This window comes from Ixodes scapularis, unplaced genomic scaffold (assembly GCF_016920785.2).
Source record: "Ixodes scapularis isolate PalLabHiFi unplaced genomic scaffold, ASM1692078v2 PGA_scaffold0__279_contigs__length_252992795, whole genome shotgun sequence".
In the NCBI taxonomy this organism is placed as follows: Eukaryota; Metazoa; Arthropoda; class Arachnida; order Ixodida; family Ixodidae; genus Ixodes; species Ixodes scapularis.
Genome location: NW_024609835.1, coordinates 47,426,550 through 47,450,447, shown reverse-complemented (window position 1 = coordinate 47,450,447; position 23,898 = coordinate 47,426,550). Strand labels below are relative to the sequence as shown.

At 45.0% G+C, this 23,898-nt stretch overlaps 1 protein-coding gene across 1 annotated transcript; it reads right to left on the bottom strand.

Annotated features, from left to right (window-relative positions):
* Positions 1-826: 826 nt before the first annotated feature.
* Positions 827-17,430, bottom strand: LOC121836717 (homeobox protein Hox-B7-A-like). The gene is made up of 2 exons (XM_042291793.1): positions 16,632-17,430; positions 827-1,221 (listed from the first exon to the last, which is right to left on the bottom strand). The coding sequence occupies exons 1-2, from the start codon at positions 17,428-17,430 to the stop codon at positions 917-919; spliced, it is 1,104 nt and encodes a 367-aa protein (XP_042147727.1). The 3' UTR covers positions 827-916.
* Between the last annotated feature and the right edge of the window lie 6,468 nt (positions 17,431-23,898).

Genomic DNA, 23,898 nt, shown 5'->3' with positions numbered 1-23,898 from the left:
TAGTCTTGTCGGTCCGGCGTTTGAAAAATAGCTTTTTGAACGAAGGGTGCCTGGATGTGGCTCGTGAAGGACGATCTGTGCGGGGAGATCTGCCGAGAAAGAAAGGGCTGAAAATGGCCAGCAAAGCGTCTTCTGCGGTGACGTGCAGGGGGCGCGTAGAGCAAGAATGTCGGCGCTGGCCGAGACCGCAGCGATCGTGTGGGGCCGTCACCCGTTCGCCTCAAAAGGCATAAGGGAGAGAGGTTCTGAGCCGGGATGTCGGAGCAATAAATTAGGAGAGCTGGACTGTCAGGTTGCGGTAGGGTTTGGAGCTACCTGAAGGGTGCGCTTGGCGGCAGATGCCTCGCTCGTGGGCACTGGCTTTGTGTTCGTGCGGCGTGACGGTGGCTTTTTAGCTCAGGACGTCTTGACGGCGTTCACCCTTTTCCTCATCCCATCGAATGCCTCTTACCATATTAGACCCCTCTTACCGCTCCCGAGTTCCCCGTATCTGTCGGCGTCGGTGAGCCTTCGTATCAAGGAAACACGAATCTTCCGAAGACCTAAACAAGCGTCCATTCCAATTCATACCCGAGCATACAACACTCCGCTCATCAGAATCATGAAAAATGTGATGATGAATGCGCCACTTGCCAACATGCAAGGTTGTCCCTGAAACGTTTTCACCTTGAAAGCTGTAGTCGGTGATGCCTGTCGTTTCAAAGTATCGTTTGTTTGTCTTTTGTGTTTTGTAGTTTCCGTAGGTGGCTAAACGGGTCACCGCTGTCTTTGGAGCCTGCAAGGACGCTATGTTGTTCTGGTAGTCTGTATGCTAGTGTGTGAAAGGCGCGCGCATGTCAATTCATGTTGACTCGGATGAGATGGCTTGAATGTACACTGTGATGGCGGCTTGATTGCTGCGACTTAGTGGTGCTCCTCAGCTGTAAACCACGCCGTCTAACGTGGTAGCCACTAGTCCCTTGGAGTCCTGGAGCACACCGCCGAGTTCGTCCACTGGCTTGGGCACTAGCAGTCCTCCCTGGAGTTTGTTCTCCTTCTTGGCTTTCATTCGCCGGTTCTGAAACCAAATTTTGATCTGGCGCTCCGTTAGCCCCAGGGCATGGGCGATCTCGATCCTTCGCCGCCGCGTCAGGTAGCGGTTGAAGTGGAATTCCTTCTCCAACTCCAAGGTTTGGTAGCGGGTGTAGGTCTGCCGCGTTCGTTTCGGCCCTTGGGCTGAATCTGCAAGGAAATGTAAATGTTGCGTCATATTACGGATGGTCACCTTCCAGCAGACTTGTGCGTAACGAGTTACATATTATTGTAACGTGTAAACGCTTAAATTACCTTTTTCTGCACTAACATTCGCTGTTATTCAATTACTATTTTTCTGCAATCGATTACGAGTAATCAGTTATATGTCTCCGAAAGAAGTGAAATAATTTCGTGGAGTTTTTACGAAACAAACCGCTCTGTCTCCCGGTGCGTCACTCGCTTTGGACGCTTTTCTTTTTACCCCTAAACGAGTAAAAAAAGATACCGACCCTCCCCCCCCCCCTCCCGCCACCAAAAAAAAAACAACAAACAGTATAACTTTTCACAAGATGGATTATGGAAATTAAAATCTAACTGGAATTGTTTCTGGAAACATTGAAGTTCAGTTTGCACGCAAAGGAATAATTTCCGAAAACCCGAAATCCAGGAAGGATTCAGGTAGATTTCCAGTTCCATAATCCAGATAGAGAAAAGTTGTACTGGTATTTTCAGTAGGGAAGATACCAGAAGTATCAGAATGTCTATCTCAATTACTGGAGGAAGTGACGAATTCTATTAGCGATGGCTTATTTTTTTCTCAATACTCCAGCGAAGATCGTCACGTGCTCTCTCTGGAATTATAAAACGGGCCATTTTCACTTGCCTTCGGTAGTTCGTAATCATTTGTTCATATGTAACCACTTTGAATATATGTACGTATTTTTCGTTTCGTAAAGAAAAGTTTAAAACGTAACGCAAAGGTAATAATGTACTTTCTGGTAACTTTTAATTGCTTTTGTGATGCAGTAAGTGATTACTGTAACCAGTTACATTTTTAAATAAAGTAATTGTAATTGTAATAATTAACTTTTTTTCAGTAACGGGTACATAACTGCTTTCCAGTTATTAACGAAGATCCGGATGTGCCGGCTAGTTTCCCCGAAAAAGTATTCTGCGCTCCTGCACATGTCAGAGTACTATCCTCCAAGCGGCCACTATAAAAGCTGTCTTTTCGCTTGTCTTTCGTAGGTGCGCGCCTGTGAACATGCTCCCGAGTTCGCCATGTTCTAGGTGAGGGGTTCATAATATTCGACCTAATGATGCTTTAAACATATTGTTAAATGTAGTTTATATGAATATGAATTCTAGGTTATCACAAATACCCATGATCTTTGCATAGGCCGTTAAGTCGGCTGAAGACCAGCGGTGATGGGGAATTATTTGTACAATACTGAATGAAATTAAAGTCCCTGGACTGTTTTTAAAAAGAAAGAAGTATAAATAGTATGATATCCTTTTATTCCATTGTTGGCAAAAATAAAATATGCCCAGTTCGTTATATAGATTTTCGAAGCGCGACGGTACAATTTAGGACAATAAAGATATTAAGAAATATTCAGTTCCCGGCTGGGTTATTTGACATCATATCTTGAGAAGCAATCGATATGGGGCCCGGGGGGAGTATTGCGTGTAGGATGGAGTTATTGTTCGTGGTTAAACGGTGCATGGATAATTTTTTGCAAGTAAAGTCCCGTGATTCAAGGTTTTGTATATCAATCGTGGTTATTTGATGAAGCGATATTTCAGTGCAGCACAAATCAAGATTTATTGCTAACCATAACACAACCAAGCTTTCTTGCCTACGTGTAGTCACGTTAAGTATTTACGATCTCGCCTATGCGCTAACCTTCGCTTTATGACTAATTTTGAGAGCACTGTTTGCATTCAATTCATTCACTCATATGTTAATTCTCAATTTCCGAACTGAGGCATCATTTTGTTATTATTTTATCTTCCCGCCTCTTTGTCTTAAATTCCACAATTTCTCCTGGAGACGTCATGCTCATGCAACGTAAAAGTACACCTAGGAGTAAGTACAAGACATATATTTATTTAAAGAATAGCTCTAGATGCTAATTATCTGCGTGTATATTCAAGTATTCTTTTACTGATATATCGACATGGCTTCATCCCAAACTGTTTTCTTTCTTTCTTCTGGGATGCTGATACAGTAGTAATCATCGGATTTTGATATTTCGTCTGATAAATGTAGCGGACTAAAATTATCCATCAGGATGAACATGCTTTCTTGTATGGCTCTCGATGAAAGGTTATGAGAACATAAACATCTCTATAAGGAAAATTCTATAGCAATTAAACGAATAGACATTTTATTATTGACATCTATATAGGGTGTTTGAAATCACCAGGCTCGATCTAAAATAGGCCGTAAACGTCGGCGCCCGCACGTAGCAATCTAAACTTTTTATCAAAGGTGTATTTCGCAGGTCGTTTTTTTTTATGTAAAATAAGAAAGCATGGCTCCTTTTCTGTAAAAAATAGGACCGAAAAATGGCCAGGGTCAACGGCGGGTGGTGACGCAGGCGACCGAGTCGAGTGGCGAGACGTATATATCGCACAAGTATTGATCGATGGCGCTACCTCCTTATCTAGACTGCTCGCGACGACCGTGGTTCACTAAAATGAACATAATATTTTTGTAATGCACCAACACTTGAAAAAAAAAAAATCGGTTGCATAAAACGGCATTTTTGCTGCCGACGGATTTCGTCTGCGTGTCATCTGTTTTCATTCGCTGGCCAGCTAAACCATCTGACGCTGCTCCCGACGCCATCTATCAGTACATGAGCCAAGCGCGCCACGCCACTCGACTTGGTCGTCTGCGTCGCCGCCCGCCGTTGACCCTGGCAAGTTTTTTGACCCTATTTTTTACACAAAAAGAGGCATGCTTTGTTATTTTGCATGAAAAACCCGACCTGTAAATTAGACCTCTGACGAAAAGTTTGGATTGCTACGTGCAGGCGCCGATTTTAACGGCCCATTTTTGATCGAGCATGGTGCCTTCAGACACACTATATTTGTCTTACAAAAATAAAGTAAAAAATGTAGAGTTTTCATGCATCAGCACTGATAATTGTACTCAGAGTAAATAATTAAACCCTTCTATTATTACGCGCGACGTCTTAAATAAAATCTAAAAGCAGCAGAAAAGAAATTGTATCGTTTTCTTCTTTAGCCTCATGTGCACTTTTCGAATAATCAGTTGAAAATAAGGTACTTTCAGTTTACGCTTTATTATAGAAAATGTACCTATAATTATTTTTAATTGTTTTTATTTTTACATATAATTATATTTCTATCATCTCAAGGCCGAGATGGATTATTGGAATTATTATATGATGAAATATTATTTTAGGTCGTGGTTCTGAACGGAGAAAATGCCTATCAGAGGCGTCCGCTACTGTCCTTGCTCTGCTGTGATAACTAATATTAGGATCGAAATATATAGAAATCAACGTTTTTACGTGACACTCTCAGTTTACCATTGGGAACAGGGGGTGGAGCAAGAAACTAAAAACTGATATAAGTGAAGGTCTCAGACATAGGTTGGGTTATTATTTAACAAAGGAAGAAATTTTTTTTGCACTCCTGTCACTCTAATGTCGCAACCGTGCTACGTGAAAGAAGAACACGTGTATTTAGATTGGGAAGCATCACTATTTGTGCATTTTATTCGATTGGTGTTTTGTACCACCACTGAAATTTATCTAGGCAATCCTTGCATCTACATAAAGTAATGTTAAAATATCGCGTTCTTCCAGTATGCTTTCCGGTCCGTTTGATTTCAATAAAACAGTATACTGTTTTTGTGCATAATTCTTTGGCGTGATTGAATTAAACGCAACGCCCTCGTGAGAATTACACGTGAATGAATGGAAATATTAAAAAAGTGTATCTAAGTAATCCTGGGGATTTCTTCCCCGTTCGCTCCTAAATTAGCATAGGTTTAAAAACCTGCACAAATTTCTCAACATACTCACCAGATAACTGAATACACTTCTGCCAGCGATGAAAAGGTTTTGTAAAGCTGCTATGGAAGAAATTCACTTTCTGTTTCCGAAATCAGTTCTTGACAGCTATCACAACGTCTTCAATGAATCGATAGTGATGTTCATGAAGGTCTACACTAAGTAGGGTGGAACAAATGAGAGTCGCAGCCGGGTACTAGGTCTGGGTCTGTATGGTGAATGCCGTAGTGCGGCGAGTTTCAGTCTCTCAATTGCTCCGCTGGTGGCACGTGAAGCGTGTGCATGTCGCATTGCCATGTTGCCTTTAATATATAATAACTGCGGTTATAAGGTTTGTAGCGTCAAAGTGCAACACTCCAGAAAAGTAACATGGATAGGGGAATCTGCATCCCAAACCATTGTTTCCATAATGTGTTCGTCTGAAGCCTGTGATTTGATTTTTTTACATGATTTTTGTATTTATAGTTTTAGCATCATATAGTGCACATATAGACGCAGTCACCATAAGCGGTCTTCCCTTTCCGGTGAATTTATGGAGTGATGATACTTTCTATTGTCAACAACTCGATGTCATCACGTTTCTTAAAGTGCAGCAATTAAAGTTCCTGCAGATGGTTCTATTTACCAAAGTATAAGCCAGCAAACAATCACTGTAACAACAAATGAGGCGGTAAAAAAAAAAATATATATATATATATACATTTTACTACTGTTTGCGGGTCACTGCTTCCATCTGTTTACTATTTACGAACATGGAAGCATTACTTTTTTCATTCACTCCTCGTAGTCGTGGTCTTTTTTTTTTGTCATGTAATTCATACATTTGTTTCATAGCATGGCCTGCTCGCTGCCTGAAAGTGAACGAAATAAATTCTTTGGCACTAGTATGAGGTAAATTATATCATTTTAGGAATACCCCCATTTTACCATTCAATCAATTTCGATTCACCAAGAATTAAGTCATCTTAGGCCATTGGTGACCAATTTGATGTTTTCAAAGAAGGATCCTACTATCTTTATAAATACAACACAAGCATAATGCATGAAAATACAACGTTTTTTTTTTAATACCATGCGCGACATTATGCTATCACCTGTCCATGTAACATAGCTTTGTAACAAGTCTTGCAACTTGTGGCTTTAACATACAACAATATAACGTGTTTCAGTACAAAATTACCCAGCTGGAAGTAAATGGGACGCGCACAATGATATAGCAATAGTTTTGAAAGAACATAATGGCGGTATTTCGAGACGCAATGCCACCCTTCCCGTCTCGTGAAAACGACGAGCTATGTTCCTTTTCCTCTTGCGACGCACCGCTGATGTCTAAAACCCCCTTGACACCTGTTTCACAAGTAACAACAACCAACGCAAATGACGAAGCACATTTCGCCGGAACAAAATGGCGTCATTCAGTTGAGCCTTCTGCTTGTCACCGCCGTTAGCTTCCTAAAACCTGCACCGTCAAGCAGTCGGCGCTTCAAAGAATGTCGCTACTTGAAGGAAGCTTATCTAGGGATATTACAGAGGACGGGCTACCAGCCACCAAAGCCAAATCCAGCCTCACATGAGTGTAACGTGAGCTTTCTGAGAGACGCAACAATGTGCGAAGTGCGCACTCACGCCATACGTTCACACTGTTGGAAGGGCTAGGATAAGCGTCCGCTGTGGTCCGTAGTAAGATGAAACGGAGTACGAGTTAATGCAACCCGCAACTCATATAAGGCCGATTACTTCGGGTATTCTGAAAGCTTGGAACTTTGCGCTACCCATAAATAAAATAGGATCTGAAATTCCCCTGATTCTGAATGTTATTATCAGTGAATACTGTTGCGAACCAACTTCGGGCAATACAGTTTATTATCTAGCACAATGTGATGTATCATAAACACATAGCGTAGGCATAAGGTAAACGGCGTAAGTGGTCCAGTTAGACCGGAAGTGACGGTCTTATACAGAAATAAATATCGCGCATCCTAGAAGCTAGGAACTTGCTTTCATCATCTGGGACTTGTTCTCAGAGCAAATGCATATGAATACCAATGAGTTTTCCGAGTAATTTGTTCATCCTTACGCTGTAGACCTTTCATTCGCGTCTCTCTCTCTCAGCGTAAAGGGGAAAAAAGTATAATTTTGATTAATATTTTTTATGCTTAGGAGATTACTTCGATTTAATCGTGGCGGCCTGAAGTTGTTAAAGTTATTGTATTTCAACCAGGAAATATATCATAATCTAAACATTGAGACATTGACAAAACAAAAATGATGGACAAGACGATACAAAATTTTAATATCTATATATTTCGTTTTCAACTTATCACGATATCGACCCACAGTTTATTGTTCAAAACGTTTTTTTTTTGTATTTTGCCATCGTGATTTTAATTATGTCCATGTTCTAGGAAGCAAGAGGGATGTAGATTGCACATTTATTGAAAATATGATATCTGTCTTCACAACCATAGCCCCCTCTATACTCAGAAAGCCTGGCAGTTCGATGACGGAGCCATAGAGTGCCCGGCCGCAGATCGGGAGCGCGAGGATCTGGTAGCACAGAGCATTTCTCGGTGAGTCTGGTATTCAGCGCACAGGTTTTGCAGCGGCGAGGACCCGAAATGTGGTTTTCAAACCCGCCAAGAAAAGAAGCGGTAGCTCGAGGAACGCGAGGAGTGCAAGCGGACATTCCATCGCTAAAGACAAGTGTGTTTCGGCGTCTCGCCACAGCGAGGCGCCCGTTACATGACTCTTGTCTGCCGCTCTACCTTTTCACTTTCCGCGGGCCGCGTCACGTGACGATCTGCCAGGCTTTTTCAGTGTAGATGAGGCTACGTCAGAAAATAAATTTGTAGCAACTAAGTTCTCTTGAATCGATTTTGCTTTTTGCTCTCGTTAGCTGTTGGTATTGCTGTCATGTTGGCTTTCTTAGTAAAATTTACTCAGCGCCAGCTGCCACAGAGAGTCAGGCACTATAGGTTTTCTGAAAGGCTAGTTTTTGAGCGGAAGCCATTGATAAAAAAGGTAATTTAAAACTAAAAAGTGTGCTACTCTATATTGACCAAGACTGCTGCATTTAAATTTCAATAATACCTTCGGAGCTAAAAATGGTATGAATCGTTCGGGAACTGGATATTTTAGTTACACCTGACGTTATACCCGCATTTGTTTAGAATATCGCTGTCTCATTTGAAGTATGGACGGTAGCATTCAGTGGGAATGAAATATCACGTTAGTCAAAATGCAAAAAATAAATGAAAGCTTTCAGTTCGTTTCAGCTCTTAGATCAGTTGAGGCGCGTTCACACTGTCGCTTTCGAGTGCGGCTGCGACCACGTCTCGTTAAGCTGTTGCTATGGCGACCCTTACGACCTACCAATGGGGAGACGCTGTGCTGCACGATGCAATGCAACGCAACGCTCCTTTTGGGTTCCAAGTTGGTGGGAAAAGTCGATTTAAGCTGAATACGTCGTCTAATGGAACGACACATTTGGCTGAAGTCTCCTACGAAATTTCATCGGTCGACGCATAGTCTCGAATACGATCAATACACTGTCCTAAATTCAATCTCGCCCATGAAATGTTATGCATCTATCGGAGTTTTTTGTTTTCCCCAACAATCTGCACTGAGGTATAGTGACGGATATGTGCCCCTCAATTAGTGTTCACAAACATAGAAGTTGCGTTGGATAATTATAGAAGCTGCTTCATTTAGTTGTACACTTTTTTACACAACTTTGTAACCAAAGTTGAAGACACAAGTTTTACTCGTTGATAAAATAATGAACCGTAGGGTCCAAATTAGTGACGCACCGCTACAGTATTATATTGGAGGTCTTGATGCTAGCTCAAAGTAGTCATATTTATAGAAGGCATATATGTGTTAGCATTTTTTTTCTGCTGAAAACGAGGCCAGAAGATATTGAAACAAATTCTCCGAATTATAGTTTTAGGTAGGGCGTGGGAGGGAGAAAAGGGAAGAAGAGTCACAAATATATTTTGTACTTATCCAGCACATTTAGGGCTTGGACGATTACGTGACTTAAAAGAAACACAAATAACACAACAAAAATTACTGCCTTCTCCTGTGCTGAATGTGTTGGGAATATGCAGATATTGCAAATCACCACGCACCTAAAATTTTGCACTTGTTAAAATTGCGAACATCCACCTTGGACACATTACCTAACGTTAATCTGCATAATGCCAAGATCTTTGTATTTAACGAGGGACTGTAATATTTTGGGACTTGACGTTAGAGAATCGTGGTTTCTGGTTCGTGATTGATTGAAGAGTGAAAAGTTCGGAAGTGTTTTCTCTAAGCTCTCCTAATGCATAATATGATTGGGAGAGGATTTTAGGCGTTTGGATGAGGTTATGTTAGGTCAGGTTCACTATTGTTGCAGTCGATAATAAGAGTGTTTAACAGCACTTACTGGCTATATCGGCGAATACGCGTAAAAACGTTAGATTGAATGTTGCCTATTAAGTCATATAAGAACTTCATAAAATATCATCATAGACTGCAATACTTTTGACATTTCACTGCAACTCCTCTTCTGTGCCTAGTTCGCTTAAACTAACCGTCTACAAAACGCTTCTCCGATCTAAACTCAGTACGCATGCGAAGTATGGGGCTCCCATATAATACTTACTCTCATACTCGAAGCTATTCAGAAGCGTGCTACTCGTTTTATCTTATCAAATTACTGCCGATATGCTAGTTCTACAGCTATGAAACACACCCTTAATCTGCCTGACCTTTCCTTGTTCATTTCATAAAATTTATTATCTTAACATCGTTTTAATTGAAGCGCTCATCACTCAGCTTCCATCTCATCTCGCTCTTACCATACTCCAAAGCGTCTGCATTCGATCGTGTTCTACTAACATGTACAAATATTCCTTCGTTTCAAGCACCAGTCTCGACTGGAAACACATTCCAGCATCCGTCGTCGCCATGTCGGACGCTACGAAGTTCAAGGACGCCGTTAAAGCCATTTGTTAACATTTTATTATTGTTCGCTGCAAATGTCAAACCACTTCTCTTTTCTGTAATGCCCATGGGCCATGAAAGTAATTTAAATAAATAAATAAAAAAAACACTAGTAGGCTCATTTGTGGATGACACGGCCTTTGAAAAATAGAAAAAGAAAAGTTATTTACTTTTCTTTTTACTCATCCCACACTTGTTTACTAAACGCTCGATCGGGTCTTTGCATAATGAAACTCCGACCTAGTTGACTCAAGTGGCATTTATTGATATCTAGATGTCTACTTTATCTAATGTATAATGTTATTGAAACCTACTATATTCTCATAATTTGCTCATGACAACCAAACTTGAATAATTTGAGGATGTCTGTGCTCTTAGATAACTAATGGTGGCGGAAATGGTTCGTTTAAATAATTCATGAATAAGAAGGTCTCGTGTACATCCTCTTAGCACGTGGAAGAAGAGGGTATAGTAGTTCTCTATGTTATCGTATTTATTTTTTACCTTGCCTGATGCAGCTTCTACCCATCGTTGGCGTTAACGCGTTACAAATAACTGCGTTACCGGCAACGTGTAACTTTTTTTAGGTAGCGCGTAACGTACTGGTGTCATTTTTCCAAGCAGTGACGGGTAACGCACTTACGTTACTGATTTAAGTAACGGGTAATGGAGTTATGTCACTCGTTACTTTTCTTCCCAAAACTTACAAAAAGTTACACTTCAATTTTTTTTCATGTTTTAGGCACAATTCCATGTGAATTTTTGTGTTTTTTGCGTTTTCTTCGTGTTTTTTTTTCTAGTGAGTATTTTAGGTGAAACTGTAAGAAAGTTAAAGTAATAATGTTCAGTTTCTGCATTGACATAATGCTCCTGAAATATGCCGCGTATGCATACCTGTAACGTCAAAGCAGTAAAATGTGTTAATTTATAATAAAAAAAGTACCGCAAATGTAACGTGAGTTACTTTTTATCGGTAATGATTACGGTAACCCGTTATTTTTATTTTGAAATAACTTAGGAGGGTAATGCGTTAATATTATTTTCAAGTAACGATTAGTGTCTTTTGTTATTTTTTTTTAGGGTAACGCTTTTAACACTGCGTGTCACTGTTAAATAATAATCTCCTCTTTTCCCCTTCACTCTTTTACTTCGTGAGTATTTCCTCACTTTAGGAAGTTTTAAGTTTCGTTTCATGTACAGGTTGTATACCCCCAAAACATCTACAGGGTTCCCTTTTTTTTACCCAAAAATAATTTATGCATCACCAAACGCTCATTATATGCCTAAATCTGCCGCTAGAGGTCCGGACCAGATGCCTGAGTTCCAGCATTACCTGTTATCTTATCTAAAAAAAAGTTATAAGTGATTTTCTGAAATTTTTAATGGTAAAATGGGGCCCATTTTCGCCCGTTTTGGGTAACTGGCGCCATAGAGCTACGCGTATTATAAGAGGTACATCGGCCGCCATTTTACCACTGAAAATTATAGTAAATCGGTTATAACTTTAGAATGAGATAACGGTTGGTGCTGAAATTTTGGCATCTGGTGCGGATATCTGGCGCTACATTTGGGTGAAGAATGAGCCTTCGGTAATGCATAGTTTATTTTCGCTGCGAAAACAAAGGAAAAAAAGAGAAAAACCATGTAAAGCTGTTGGGTGTACACCCTATACTCTGATGCGACACCTTCGCCTGACATTCTTGAAGATAAAAATAAAAAAAAATATGTGTTCTCGAGAAATAAAACAAAATGTTTGTTTGGTCATGGTTACGAAGGGGTCACTAACTGCATATACCCAATATATTAAATACAAATATGACCGCGATACTTTTGTTTTCTCAGCGCATACATTCACGATGTGCGCTAAGCCTATTTGGGTCAAGCCCCACGTGGCAAGCCAGAGAAGCGCCTAACCTAGAACAAGCTTGGCAATACTAAAGGCCTAACTTGGACCTGGTGTATGGTTTTGTTCGAAGGAAGCGTAAGAGTACTTTTCTTCGTTGTTTTATGGCTTTTCTATGACTCGCCACATTATTGCCAGAGTGCCAGGCTTGAACCCAACTTGGCACGCATGAACTAATAAACGAGCAGTAAAGCCTCAATCTGCCACTTCTGTGAAACTTTATACCGAAATTTGCCACAAAATACCGAACAACCAGCGGTGAAGACTAACTTCAGCACTTATTTGGCAATTTCGGGACAATATAGGCAGTTTTTGGTCAAGATACGGAAATTCTGTCCAAAGAAGGTAAAGTTTGGCTTAATTGTGGCTTTTTCGGGCGTCTTAAAGAACTAAATTTTCAAACAAAAACCAACGACAACAGATTTTGCTTCAAATATTTGTGTTGCCTCGATTGCTTTTTTATGCTCATTAAAAATTTCCGGGTTCCAAATTTGGCTGCAGAAATACCGAAGACGACGTAGAAATGTACTGCACAAATACGGGCAGTACTCTAAATACAAGTATTTTAAATACGTATTTAAAGTACATTGGGTATCTTTTATTTCGTACTTAAGTTAATATGGCGTAATTTATTTGTCAGCAGTGATAGAGTGCAGGCGAGCTGGTAATGAATCGCCACTTGTAGACCCTGAGATGGGGAACAATAAGAAAACGTACATTTTTTTTATTGTTTCCCAACTCAGGGTTTATAAGATGTCTATTTGTCAACTGTATTTCAATACTTTGAGTATTTCAAAAACAGCCCTAAATGCGGTTTTGGGCACTGCTTTTCGCAATCAAATATTACAGTACGCAATATTAGCGAAGGGAGTCGTATACAAAGAGCATTAAAGGGGAACTCCGGCGATATTTTGAGCAACCCCAACTAACCATATATTCGAAATCGCCGTCCGTTACTCTTTTCGGTATGCTATTTAGTATCGCGAAATTCAGAATAGTTATGGTGAAATCGGCAAATGAAAACGACGCCAAAACGAAGATTCGAATATACCCGCGCTTTTCATTGCCCTGACGTCACGGTTGGGCTGGATTGCGGTTCGAGCGGGCAGTCTAAATATGAACTATGCCGAGCATTTGTATCGTGCTGCTGCGCGGGAGCTGGAGCGACCTTCCAAAGCATTCATTTGACACCATGAAACTGTTTGTAATCAGATGTGAACAAAGTCTACAGCCCAAAGAGTGAACTCCTACCCAACCATGACGTCACTTTTTCAATGTTGCCCGTAGAGCTTTTCACTTTGAAAAACACGATGAGGTCCAAAATTGTAAATTCTGTAACTGCACCAAAAAAAGTTATTTTCTCCAAATATTTGGGTTACTAGTTCAGCGATGTTTGTTGGTGTGTCTAGCAAGCTTTTAGGCAAATCGGGGACTATGAAGAAAACGGCGGAGTACCCCTTTAAACTTGCAGCACTTTGGGCAGCATGAAGATTAAAGAAAGTAGGAAGCGTAGAATTACGAATTGAATCGATGGAACGAGTACAATCATTGTCTTTTGGTAGGGTGATTCCATTTCTTAAGCACGTCGGGTTAACGACATCTGTTTTGGAAAGGCTTTGATGCATTAACTCAACCTTTAAATTAATCTTACACTGAATACATTGTGGTTCCTTATGTTTTATCCACCTATAAAGATATGACGTACAAACAAAATATATCTTAAAAGCTGCAAGATTCTTTCTAAGCACTTGATTCTCAGTATATATAAACTTCACTTTTTATTTGAGCATTTTTTTGTTTTTTCCTGGTTAAAATTGAAGTCTAAGATGTCGGTCCTTGAGAACAAAATGTATTTGAAATGGAAATGGAATGGAATGGAAAGATGATTAATCTGCTCTTTGTAATCGGTATCTTGTATATAAATACTTTCCTGAAGAGTGTAATTGGACATGTAATTAAATACATTTTTGTCGAAATTTTCTGTGTTTGGATATAAATACACTTTCCAAAGTATTTTGCCATTCCCTGGCATAATATTTTCTTTTGTTCTGTGGTACGCCTACCCTAATTGTAGCGCTCCCACAATTCAGTATGCAGCATCTTTGATGGATTATCGAGCGAATTGTTTATGAAAACGACAAAGAAAGTACAAGGTCTCCAAAAAGGTATTTACATCCTGCCAGTGCATCATCCGTCTTGAATCATGGATTATTATAAAAGAAGTAGAAATATCATACACACCGTGTTTCTTTTCGTTGTTTGTGCGAACAATCGAGGACTTGAATGTACTCTCGGAAGAAGTGATTGCCGTTACCGATGGCGCTAGTTTTCGCAATATATTACAGGGAAAGCATGTAGAGTTAAAACTGTTTTGTTTGCTTGTTTATGTGCATAAATGTTTCACGTTAGCTCTCATCATAGTTGTACGTCACGCCCTACAAGTCATGGATTACTTGTAATCAATTACATTTTACTGTAATTTTGTAACGCTTCAATTAATTCCTTTAAAGACTAACGATACCTGCAATTGAATTACTTTTTTGATGTCATCGATTTCAAAATTACCCATTACAATTTTTTTTATTCTTTTTTTTTTTTTTTTGGGGGGGGGGGGGGGGGAGGGCGGTTAGATGTGTTGCACTCTAAGAAATGCCTGAACGTCTACTTACCCGCAAAACACTGAAAGAGCCAATCTCTGCGATCTAGCAGACCAGCTCGGTGAATGGTGAGGCGGAACATCCGTTTAGACCTAAAAACGAAGTATGCGCTGTGGCATTACGCAATGCAAAGCGTAATGCTTGCATTGCGTAATGCCAAAGCGCAGACTTAATTTTGAGTTCTATGTTCCACCTCATCATTAGCTGAGCTGATTTCGTAGATTGGAGAGATTGGGTCTTCAAGTGTTTTGCGGGTAAGTAGGCGCGCAGGCATTTCTTACAGTGTGGAGTCATTCAGCTCTGGGCAATGGTCAATATTTTTTTTTCCTTTCGAATCCATTAAGCACGGGACCTCGAGGATTAGTAGGCCACTTCACTATGCTTCGTTTCCTGGGTACATTTTTTTTTTTGGCACACCGGCGACTACGCTTGGCTATGTAAAATGATCTTATCGAGCCTCTTGCGATTAATGTATTTGAACAGCGCTCTTTTCAATATTTTTATTTTTACGAGATGGATTGGGTGTGTTGGCTTCACTCACTCAGCTCTAAGCAAAAACGGTCAAGGCTTTTTATACTCTGTTTCATACTTAGCGTGCGACGCTGTCAAAACTACTGGCGCGAGTGCGTGGCTTCATCTACGGTTTTGTTTGCGCGAGAAGGCGTGCAAATGATTAACGAGCTCAAGCCCCACGCTCGCGCCAGTAGCTTTGACAGCGTTGCACCTCAAGCATGAAAGGGAGTATAGGGGCGAAGTTGCGAAGGGGCTAGCCATGTCCGTATGTCCGTCCGCCTTCGGGTGCACGTGCTCCTGCTCGTGAGCTCACGCGCTCACGTGCTCGTGTAGGGAAGAAAAAAAACGCATCTCCACGTGGTGAATGATGTTGATTTGGGGCGAAGCTCTGGTGGTGATTGTCTGCGTAGACGGTGATCCGCAGCATGCCGAGCCTTTCGTTCGTTTTAATCCATGTCAGAAAGAGAATGTGTAGTATGGAGCGTGGTCATATACGCATTTGAGCATTTGACCGGAGCGTGACATGGATGAAAACGAAAGAAAGGCTCGGCATGCTGCGGCTCAGCGTCTACGCAGACAAGCACCACCAGAGCTTCGTCCCAATCAACATCATTCACCACGTAGAGATGCGTTTTTTTTTTTCTTTTTTTCGAACAACTAAGTATGAGACCCCTCAAACAAAAAGTCATACAAAGAAGTTGTATGAAAGTAACGTGGAAAGTAATTGATTACTATATAGAGTAATTTTTCGATTACTTTTTTAATGCTGTAATTGTAATTTTAGTCGGTTACATATTACAGTGAAGTAATTTTAATTGTAATCGGTTACTTTTTTTTCAGTAACGTGTACAAGTCTGGCTCTCATGCACGCGACCAGAACACGTACAATATTTCACTCAAAAATAGAACATGTTTATGGAAACAAGGTGACGTGTGCTGACGTAGTGATACGAAAATTGAACCCCGAGGAGGGCGGATGATGCCTTGAAGTAAATTAAAAGTGAATGCACAAAGGAGCTGGTTCAAATTAAAAATAATTACGATGAACTCCGAGGCTGGGCTAGAATAAGGGACACCACAAATAGGAAGTAACAAATGCAGTTGAGAAATCAAGCAGAGAAGTAGCTATGACTGTCCAGGTCACACGAAACTATTTGTATAGTCGCCCACTTCATTCAGCCTTAGCTATTTTTGAATCTAAGCTTAAGATGGCCTTTGAATTTTTGCCTACTTTTAGCCTAACTGCGTGTAGTACTAAAACATAATAACTCACAGTGCGCTGTACACGAAGCCGTTGATACAAAAGAAATAATAATTACGCAAACAGAAAAAAAAAATGTAGCTAGCTGGATCAGTTGATACAAAACCCAAATCCCTCAACCCCCCCCCCCCCCCAAAAAAAAAAAAGAAAAAAAACACACTTTTTTTGTGTGTTTTTTACCAGCCTTAGCTAAAAAAATTAAGCTAAAAAAAACCGAGAGGCATACGGTCGAATTTACTCGCCTGAGTAGGACTTCATCCAGGGATAGAAGTTGTCCGCCTTGCTGGGCGAGTGGGCGCTTCCGGGCGAGCCCTGGCGGTCGACCGGGGCCCCCTGGTCCCCGCTGCCCGCACTGCCCGCGTAGCTCTCGGGCGTGCCGGGACCGTCGAACTGCGACCCGCCGCCGCCGTTGCTGCTCGGCGTCACAGCGGGGGTCGGCGGGCTCGTCGACGAAGCTTGCTGTCCCTGCCCGAAGTATCCGGAAGAGGCCTGCTGCTGCGTCTGTTGCTTGGCGGAGAACACAGCCGCCGCCCCCCCGCCCTGAGCTGCACCCTGCTGCTTGACGTACTCTTTGGCGGTCACAACGCTGACGGCGGTCGACGTCGCCACGTGCACAGTTTCCGTAGGTGGCCTCGACGGCACTGCCGCCGAGTAGTACGGCGAAACACCCGCGTCGTAGCATGTCCCCTGCTGCAGCGCGTGGTGGTGCGGCGGAAGTCCGGGGTGCTGGTGCGGCACGTGGTGCTGCTGCGACTGCTGGTGGTGCAGGGCGCCGTCGTACGGAGACTTGGGCGCGCCGGAGTCGAAGCGCGGGGCGTACGAGTAGCGTCCCTGCGCGAAGGGCGACGTCGGCGCATACTGGGGACCGCCCGTCGGCTCGCAGTAACCCGCGACCCCGACGGCGGTTGCAGCGGCGTGGGCCGCGGCCGCCGCGTGCGCCGCGGCATACTTGGAGTTGTGGGTGGCGTAGAAGTGGGGGTCCTGACCGTTGGCCGCCCAGCCCGCGGTTCCGGGGGACAGGTTGCCGAAGTACGAGGTCATGGCTTCAGCGGGCCGCCGGCCGCAGCAGTCATGGCGCAGCGGGCAACTGGACTCCCTGCGGGGAAGGCGAGGGCGCCACCCGAGAGACGGGGGCCCGCGGGACGCGGCTCAGAAACAATAGCGGCAGAAGCATGCGACGGCCAGAGGTGCCTTCTCGCCGCAAGCTCCCGGTGAAATTAGCAGGTGGCGATAATCATAGGTGGGACCGTCACGTGACGATCACGGACGGCCAATGAGCGAGCGGCAGCCCGTCTGTCTGTCAGCCGAACGACCTGGCAGCAGAAATGCTTATGATGAGATATGGATTATAAGTTACACTGGGCGAGGGGAGTCACTCACGCACGGTCCGGAGAGAAGAATACACCTTTGGCGCGGAGAGTGCCCCATGTCCGGCGCCGCGCACCAATCACGGCGCGGCGAGCGTGCCAGCGGGGCCGGCCCTCGCGCCGCGCGTACGGGGAAGCGGTTCGAAGCGCTGCCGAATTGTGGCGCACGACCACGTCACGGGCCGTGATTGCCCCTGCCAACGCCGTGACGCGAACACGCCAGTCGCGGCACGGGCGCGACCCCGGTGCGGTCGCGTGCCGGCGACGTCGCGCTCCGCGCCGTTCAAACAAAAATATCGTCACAAAAAAAAAAGAAGAAAAAAAAATGAAGTTTCCCACCACGAGAAGACTTCCGAACGTGATCCGAACTAAAGAACAAAATTTTAGGTTCCTAAACTTCATTCATATTTTTTGTTTTTCATTTTCCCGTAGCGTGTGTATCAGCGATAGGTTCTATCGGCATGGATTAACACGCCTAAAGGAAGGATTGCTAAATATGGCATAACGTAGCATCCTTCTGAAATCTATGCCTTACCCGTTCAAAAGAGCGAAAATTAAAAATATATTCCACAAGCAAGGCAATAATGCACGATTCCACTTACAGATTTCCGTCTCTTGGTACCCACGTACACTCGTATTATTTTGTTGTTTTATAACAATTTTTTTTACGACGCATTTATTTTTGTTGTTTTTTTCGCCTCCGTTTAGGCTATGTGAGACGTCTCGCTGTTCTGAAATAGCCAAAACCAGGAACACGTACAAAAAAAAAAATAAAAAATTGGGCACTACACGCACTTTGGTCGAGAAACCACGTTGCGGCGTGGCTTGGGAAAATGATGGGGAGGCCCTCGCCGCCCGCTCAGGGAAGCGAGCGGCGAGGCAGCTTTCGTGCTTCCGAAGTCCTGGGCGAGGGTTTCCAGCCTTGACGGATTGGGTTACCTCGCTGAGCTCACGGGATAGTTCTGCGCTGGGAACACCTCTGCAGGCTATCCAGTTACTAATGATTGAGTCTCTATCGACTAGTTTAGCGTCTAGTCAACGTGGGATTCGTTTTGCGGAACTGCTGGTTGCCACTTTTCTTGTTGTTTCACATTACTGATTGGGCTCACACCCGCAGTTTTTAACCGATCTCGAGGATTGGTTAGTTTTCTCCTGACAGGCTCACTTTATTCGCCGCTCCGGATAATTGAGAAGGAAGTGCCCGCGGCTGATACATAGTAAGTAGTTTTGAAGTTAAATCACGACGAGTTTTGTTTGCGTTTTAACTCTAAAGTCCTTCATTTAGCCCCAGGAAAGGCAGAAGAGCGACCATTTGTCACGTGATCAACGATATAGTTTAAAGCTAAACAAAACATAGAATTTCAGACTCATGGCAACCACGCAAAAAATAAGTGTCAGCCAGGGCAGGAAAAAGCGATCGCGGCAGTTTGGTACCGGTTCTCAACGCCGAGAGAAATAGCGGTACTCACGGCCAAATCATCCATAGGCGCTTCGTTGCGGAGTCGTATCTCCATGGCCAAGAAAGAAAACAGCTGACGCTTCTCTTCGACCTGGCACGCTCCGAGCTCCGAACCCCACTACCTGGCCGAGGCTGTCGCGAGCCCGTCGGTGCAGCCCCACGTCGCTGGCACTCGCAGCCACTGAATTCACCAGGAACACCACGAGGCGCTTCCTAAATTTAGCGCCGTACGACGACAGATGTGCGGGTCGCTCCCACCGTGGCCTTTCTTCTTCATTCCGGGCCCGTTTCTCGCCGCCGATGTTTGTTGTTTGCGGACACAGCGATCACACTCGGCCCCGGACCGGACGTCACCCGCCTCACCTCCTCGCGCACACGCGGTCCGCGCACGGGTGGTGGAGGGGGGCCACAGTCGCGAGCGGCCAATGGGAGCACCACGGGGCCACAATCGGTCAGCGGAAGAGGTGAGCGGTCACTGCGAACCCCCTCCGCGAAAAGAGAACAATTCACAGCGGGCCCCGACACGCACAATAATCACGCTCGACGAGCACACGTCCCTCAGCGGGGGGCAAGACTCCTGGCGGAGCGGCCGGCCGAAGGGGGAGGGGGGCAGGTACTGCCGATGGTCCCTTCAGTCCCTCCGGTCCCTCTCCTGCCTCCCTGTCCCGTTCAGGAACCCCCGGCGGGCGCGCCTCGCCCCGCGGGCAGGGCCTGCCTCCGACGTGGCGTCGGCCGTCCGATCCTGTCCGTCGGCGCGTCCGTCAAGCGGCCCCGAAGGTTGGGCAGCGCCGGCCGCAATCCGCGTTCCGAGAATGCAATCCGGGAGGTGATCGAGCGAAGAAGATGAAGAAGTCGGGAATCCCGTACGTCGGAGCGGGGAGTCCTGGCCGTTGGCGGCGGGCCGCTGGTTGACGGCGGCGAATCTGTGCCCGTAACGCGCGGCGCGTCCACGCTCGCTTGTCACCAGGCTGATGCCGTCGCCCGTCGCGGCAGCGCGATGCGGAGGTGTATGTTTTTTTCGAGGGACGCGTAATATCTGCAGCCCGGTGGGGGGACGGGCGCCACAGCGGCCTGGGGGGGAAGGGGGGAGGGTTGCGAGGGGCACGGCGGGGGAGGGAAGCGTGCGACCCCCTTGCGCGATTCAACTCCGCCTCGCTCGCGCACATTTTGATGCAGGCCCCCTCACGCCGGCCAAGTGAGTGGAACAGGAAAGCAGCCTCCACGAAGGTCCCGCCGAGAGCTCTCATTGGTCGGACGCCTCTTTTCTTTATTTTTGTGGTCGTTGGCGCTTGTGTTTCGGCCGCCACGTCCTACCTGTGCGTGCCCGGCGAGTCTTCTTCCTGCCCCCGGCGCAGCGGCGGCGACGTGCGCGTTCGTGAGCGTGCGTGGAGGGGCCGACGAGCGTCGGTCGCGGGGGGCGACCCGACCCCGGCGTGTCACTCTCGCACGAGGAAGGAGACGGCGACGGGAAAAGAAGGCCGCTAACGTGCGTGGCGAACAGAGGAAGCGTTCGGCTTCATCTTGCCTTATCATGCGGCACGGGCAGTGGTTGCACCTTTGTGCAGGCGAGCATCATCAGGGGCAACGCTGTCTATATGTACGCAGCCTCCCCCGACGTATGTGATAAGTTCGGAGGACCTACTGGTCCTAACAATCTACGGAAGTCGTTTATCTCATCGGTGAGGTAGAACTGTGGTGGAATGCCATCGCGGTTCGTGATGACTTCCCTCCGAGAGTTCCTTAATTCACGAAACCAGAAAACCTATTTCCCGACTGACGCATATAGAAGACGGAATCCTCTGACAGCCACCTCACGTCGAACAAAGTTCAACATTCTGCTTTTTTTTTTTTTTTTTGGACAGAGAAAATAAATATTCTCTTTGATTTATAGTGGAATTAACAGCCATGCCCGAACGGTCCTCCTACCTAAAACTCATTTTTATAAACGCAAATCGACTGAAAAGAACCGAAAAGGTAACGGCCGTAGAGAAGGCCCTCACCTTTAAGACGAACTTCACGGTAAAAAAAGATAAAGATAAAGATAAAGGAATGATCTCAGATGCCTATTAATATATCTCTCGATAAAATAAGCCTCAATATCTGTCGATATTCAGCAGCAGGAGAGTACTTGAAGTCAACTCCCAAAGCCGTCCTTGACCTTGATTTCTGACAACCCAGATACGGTCCAGTCAAAAATCGTCGTGCATTTTTCGTCTCGCGCTGAAAGGCCCACCCCGCACTCGCCCGTTCGTGCCCAAATAAAAGCCTCCACATCAGGCAACGCGAAGAAAAAGCAAGCATAAAGAAAGAACAAGATACACGCGCACGCTCCATTGCTCCCTAAACGAACTTTCAAGAGGCACGCGACGCGTGCCCCTTCAAAACCGCAAGTGCCCTCCCAGGGTTTTATGGCCTTGTAAGGAGAGAGAAAAGGCCCCGCCGACGTAACAACGTCGACTTAGTTTATGAGCTCTCTTAAAAGAAGATAAAGGGCCGAGAAATGTGTTCGGGAGCGCGCGTTTTCAAAAGCACCGAAACCGACACCAATCTGCCCCCCCCCCCCCCCCCCCCCCCCTTTTCTGTTTCCTCTACTTCCCTCCGCGCCCTCGCCAATGCGTCTCTCCCCTGCCCCTTCGTCCCAGCACATCGGGTCCGGTGCTGTAATGTATGGTCGACCACTAAGCTCACTTTACCGTCAAACTACGAATGGTCCGCCGCGGGCCCGCTCAAACCGAACGCGGGACACAGTGCGACCATAAAAAAAAAAAAAAGGGAGACCAAAGAAACGGCGAGGTAAAAGGAAAAAAAAAAAAAGGTCAAGCGCGATAAGCTTTTGTGTCGCGGCTTGTATGTTCGCGGCGGTGACTGAGTCCGTGTAACTGCGCAGCCAGTCTGGCACAAATGCGTGCTCGTAAACTGCTACAAATCGACGCCGCTGTGTGGTAAATAAATTTGGCCTCCTCCCGCGCCCGCGCGCCGCGAGAGTGTGAAGCGCCCTCGAGAGTGCGCGCGCCCTCTCGGTGCCCGGAATTTATGGGACGCAGTAAAATTCGGCTCCCCGCCGCGACTCGTCGACAGGTGGGTGGGAGGCCGACCGCTTCGTTATCTGCGCCCGAGAGTTTGCGTTCTCCTGCGCGGCTGCCGGGCTTCCTTCTCGGCGTTCTCGCTCCGACCATTGGAGGTTTCAGGGTCTGCGTCTTGGCGGAGGGACACCGCGAACAGCCATAGGCGCTGGCGGGAATGCTAGCCTTTTTCACGTTTTCATGACGATGAAGAGCGTGGTGTAAGGGCGCAGTTTCATGTTTTGTGACTGTTTCCGATCATTTATGCCGTTGGCTGGGACTGGTATACGGATATAGGGAAGGGAGGAAGTTGTCGCTTATAGTGGCCCCACACCTTGGTTATTGGTTCGTGAGAGAAATAGTGCGAATGACGACTCTGTGTAAGAAAGAGGAATAATAGCGGGCATCTTTTTGGCCTTTAAAACTATGTATAGAGTTAACTGACTATTCTGATGTGAAGCGTTTTGAATGCCAGTGTTTCAATAAGACGACGGATTCAAATCATGCGAAAAAATTATAAAACTTGCAATGTACTAAGCAGTTAGAGGAAATTCACTATCTAAGGTGTCGAATCATTTTAATGTTCAGTTCCTTCTCGCATGTTAACGGCATATCTGTAAAAAATACCTTGCGTATTTTTTATATTCTAGCTTGCGATTGACCGCCTTCATTAATAAAAAGAAAAGAAGAACACGATGCGCATTTTGGTTTGCATTTTATTAACAAGATGCGAAATCCACTTTCGTCTGATTAATCGGGGTTTTCTTAGCGTTTCTGTTCGATGTTTCTTGCATTGGAAACTTGCAATTAAGACTTACTCACCCTGTCCGTCCACCCAGATGTCATCCATTCTGCCAATTAGGACTTGGTAATCCCAACAAGGCATTACATAACTGTAAATGCGATAGCACAAGGCCGTCCCCAAACTTGTTTTACCTTTCCATGCCGCCTTCCGCGGATTCTCTCTACTCGCTCTCCTGTTTTCTTTTTTCTTCTTTTTTTTTTTTGTTTTTTGCGTGTACTTTTGTTTTCCGCATTTAATATTCCCAGAGAGGGGACCTATACGAAATGGCGCTACAACCTCAAATTTATTGGACGACGAGAGCGGTCCAATGAGAGAGCCGCTTTTAGGCGGGTCGACGGGAACGCGAGCGAGAACAAAACAAAATAGCCACAAGACGAGCAAGCCGCACAACCGTCAAGATAAGACAAAAAAAAAAAAAAAAGTAGCTTCGGCAGCGGCTGATGTACCTGGTCTCCTTTCCTACATGGAAAGGGTGCTGCAGCAGCGCCAGCGTAACTCGGTGTTCGGCCGCTCGCATGGCTGACTCTCTGGGACCTGACCAGTTTTGGCTTCTTTTCTCTTGTTTCTCGTTCATTTTCCCCCTCGCTGCCATTACGAGCGATCTCGAGAGCTGGCGGCCTCTGCAGGTGGAATTTAGACGTACAAACCGATTTTTGTTCTTGGGGGTTGCCACGTTGGGCCGGCGACTACGGAAGCTAACGTTGGCGCAGGATTCGTTGGTGTGGCGATAATTTTTGGGGCGCGTTCAACTTCTAAGCTTAAACCTCAAGTGTCGGTTGTATTAAGGCTATCCACACAAAAACGAAGTTCTAACAT

Excerpts from the sequence above, each read along its gene's own strand:
- LOC121836717 (XM_042291793.1), bottom strand. The coding sequence starts at position 17,430 with ATGACCTCGTACTTCGGCAACCTGTCCCCCGGAACCGCGGGCTGGGCG. Across the intron at positions 1,222-16,631 it reads CTGGATGAAGTCCTACTCAG|ATTCAGCCCAAGGGCCGAAA; the intron begins GCGAGTAAATTC and ends ATTTCCTTGCAG.